This window comes from Montipora foliosa, chromosome 1, assembly GCF_036669935.1.
Source record: "Montipora foliosa isolate CH-2021 chromosome 1, ASM3666993v2, whole genome shotgun sequence".
Lineage (NCBI taxonomy): Eukaryota > Metazoa > Cnidaria > Anthozoa > Scleractinia > Acroporidae > Montipora > Montipora foliosa.
This window is the reverse complement of record NC_090869.1, coordinates 11914021-11916520: the sequence shown is the minus strand read 5'-3', so window position 1 is coordinate 11916520 and position 2500 is coordinate 11914021. Positions and strand designations below refer to the sequence as shown.

The 2500-nt window shown below is 38.1% G+C and overlaps 1 protein-coding gene across 2 annotated transcripts in view; it reads right to left on the bottom strand.

Moving 5' to 3' along the window:
• LOC137982755 (solute carrier family 35 member C2-like) overlaps window positions 1-2500 on the bottom strand; it is a 14951-nt gene that overhangs the window by 11463 nt on the left and 988 nt on the right. For both annotated transcript variants that reach the window (XM_068829937.1, XM_068830003.1), the window contains exons 2-3: window positions 1637-1787; window positions 1060-1123 (exon numbers count right to left, since the gene is read on the bottom strand). In XM_068829937.1, the coding sequence (XP_068686038.1) occupies window positions 1060-1123; window positions 1637-1787 (215 nt within the window). The remainder of the gene's footprint in view (window positions 1-1059; window positions 1124-1636; window positions 1788-2500) is intronic.

Sequence of the window (2500 nt, the reverse complement as noted above, 5' to 3'; positions counted from 1 at the left end):
TTACATGGGGAATTTTTTTGTTTTATCATAATTATTTTGTAGATAGTAAGTAAAGTAAGTGATTCATGATTAAAATAATTAGGGGTCACCAATGATCTAAACAAGTAAAATCAATGTGATTTCGCAAAGCTCTTGGAAAATTTCATAAGTATTTTTTAATCAATTTTGACTGATCACGATCTTCTCTGATCCAATGCTGAGCAAGACTGATCGTCCACGGTTTTTGTAAAGGTTTTAAAACCTCAACTTCACTAATGCTTGAAGTAATGCGTGACATATTACAGTCACATTACCTGGGCAGTAACGTTGCGCACAAACAATTAGGGCGAACGTCCTTAAAAGTGAATATTTTTAGTCCCAAGGCTATACTGAGCTGAGAACAAGACCTCTACTATTTGGGGAAACTACAAATCAATAATTCAAAGAGGATCAAATCAAAATTATTACAAGTTGGTTTTATAATGGCAGGGGAAAACACCCAGGAATGTCCAATCTATGATCAGCTGATCAAATGACCAGCTCCCAACGTCAGTGGCTTCATAGCTCAGTTGGTTAGAGCGTCACACTGGCATCGCGAGGTCACGGGTTCAAATCCTGTTGAAGTCCTGAAACTTTTAGGCATCTCTATGCAATTGCTGAAATTGCGCCCATAACTGGGAGGATCATAGCTTTACTTGATAATAAATCTCCAACATTATTTGATGGTTTGAAATATAATATTCTGGGACATTTTCTCATTACCCTTATCTTTCCTCAGTCTTTTCAGTGCTTGCTTATCAATGGTCACTTGCAATACTCTGGTCAAACCTATGCACTTCCTTTTAATTACCTCGTATCTCATTTGTGCTCAAGCCTTCTCATTTTATGGTGTTTTCAATAACTACATCTTTATATTTTAACCCATTGACTACTAGGAGTGAGACTTAATAGATTTTACTCTGTCTAATGACAGACAATTCTACTTGGGGGTTACATGTAGTTCAGGACAATGCATTAAAAATAGAAGGTAAAGAAGAAGAAATCAAAGCCAGAATTGTGAGGCAAATAAAATGTACATACAGTGATACTTTGATGTACATTAAGCTCCAGTTGGAACATCCAATATCCAAAGCACAGGCAATTGCTGAAAGAAAGGAGAAGCCTTTCAATACTTCATGGTAGTTAGATGGTAACATTCCGTCAAAGTCTTTTCTTTCTAAAAATAATTTGATTATATCTGGCAACCCACTGCAGATGATGGTGACTTGTGTTGAGTTACGTTATGCTCAATACAGTAGATGCACTTTTGGGAAGCAAAGCCAGCAATCCATCTGCATCATTGATCACAATGGACTTCCATGTCTTGCTAAAAATAATTACATGTATACCTACATACTTAATTGACATCTCCACATACGGGCTTTTCCAGGCTAACAACTTTAAAAAGAATCCCAACTGCAACCAGTTGTAAACACTGTCACTATTTACAAGAGCAGCCGAGAAGTTGTACCAGGAACTACCTGGATAAAATTTAACTAGTGGTCAGAACAGGTCCTGAACCAAGGATGCGTGGATCTCAAGGCAAGTGTCCCAACCACTGTCCCCATTGGCTGCACAGAGAAAAAGCAAAAGGAATCAGAATTCTGTTTTCTCATACCTGTAGGGAGAACTCTTTTCAAATACACTGACCAAGGCAAGATGATTCTCTGTTTTTCAGTCTTCATCTCCCAGAGCAATCGTAACAGTGCTAATACTACGAACACTAATGCACAATGGACAACAGAAACACTCAAGGGGAAGTGAAATCTCTGGATAAAAAAACAAGAAGAGCGTCAAGAAAAGACGTTTTTAGTATGTGAACTACAGTGTACCTGAAAAACGACATCCCAGGAAACCTTTTTATTGGTTTGTTTCAAGTTCTTCCTTTCTCTACTCAAATACAATGACTAAGAGGAGGTTCCAGCACTCTGCAAACACATACATGTAGATGTTACTGAACAAGCGCGAGGTCCATCCTGGGAACATATAGGTCACACTCATTTTTTGCAAGTTTACAGACCTCGCCTTTCAGGGCTCATTCCTTTTTTAGCAATTTTATGGACCAAGCCTGAAAGGCAAGGTCCATAAACTTGCCAAAAAAAGGAATGAGAACAACATTTTCCCAGTAAGGACCGAACAAGCTTTCTTGTGCAGGGTTTTCTATTTCTCAAGCTATGCCTCTTCACCTGCTTCTGTTAATGGTTCTGGAAAGTAAAATGTGTACTGGAACTACAACATGACTACATAAAAAAAATTTCTCACATTTTTCTTCTTATGACCGAGAAAATGGAAAAAGAAAATGGGAACAGTTTGGCAACCTATATACGCTGCTTCATGACCAGCCAATTTTAGAGGTCTGTATTGCAAAATTCAGACTGCTCAGAGACCCTTGGACCAGTCTGCCTAAATAATAAGTACAGGAAATCGTATGAAAGCAAGTGCATTTTGTGATTTATGGGCACAAGTAATGTTTTGATCTGGC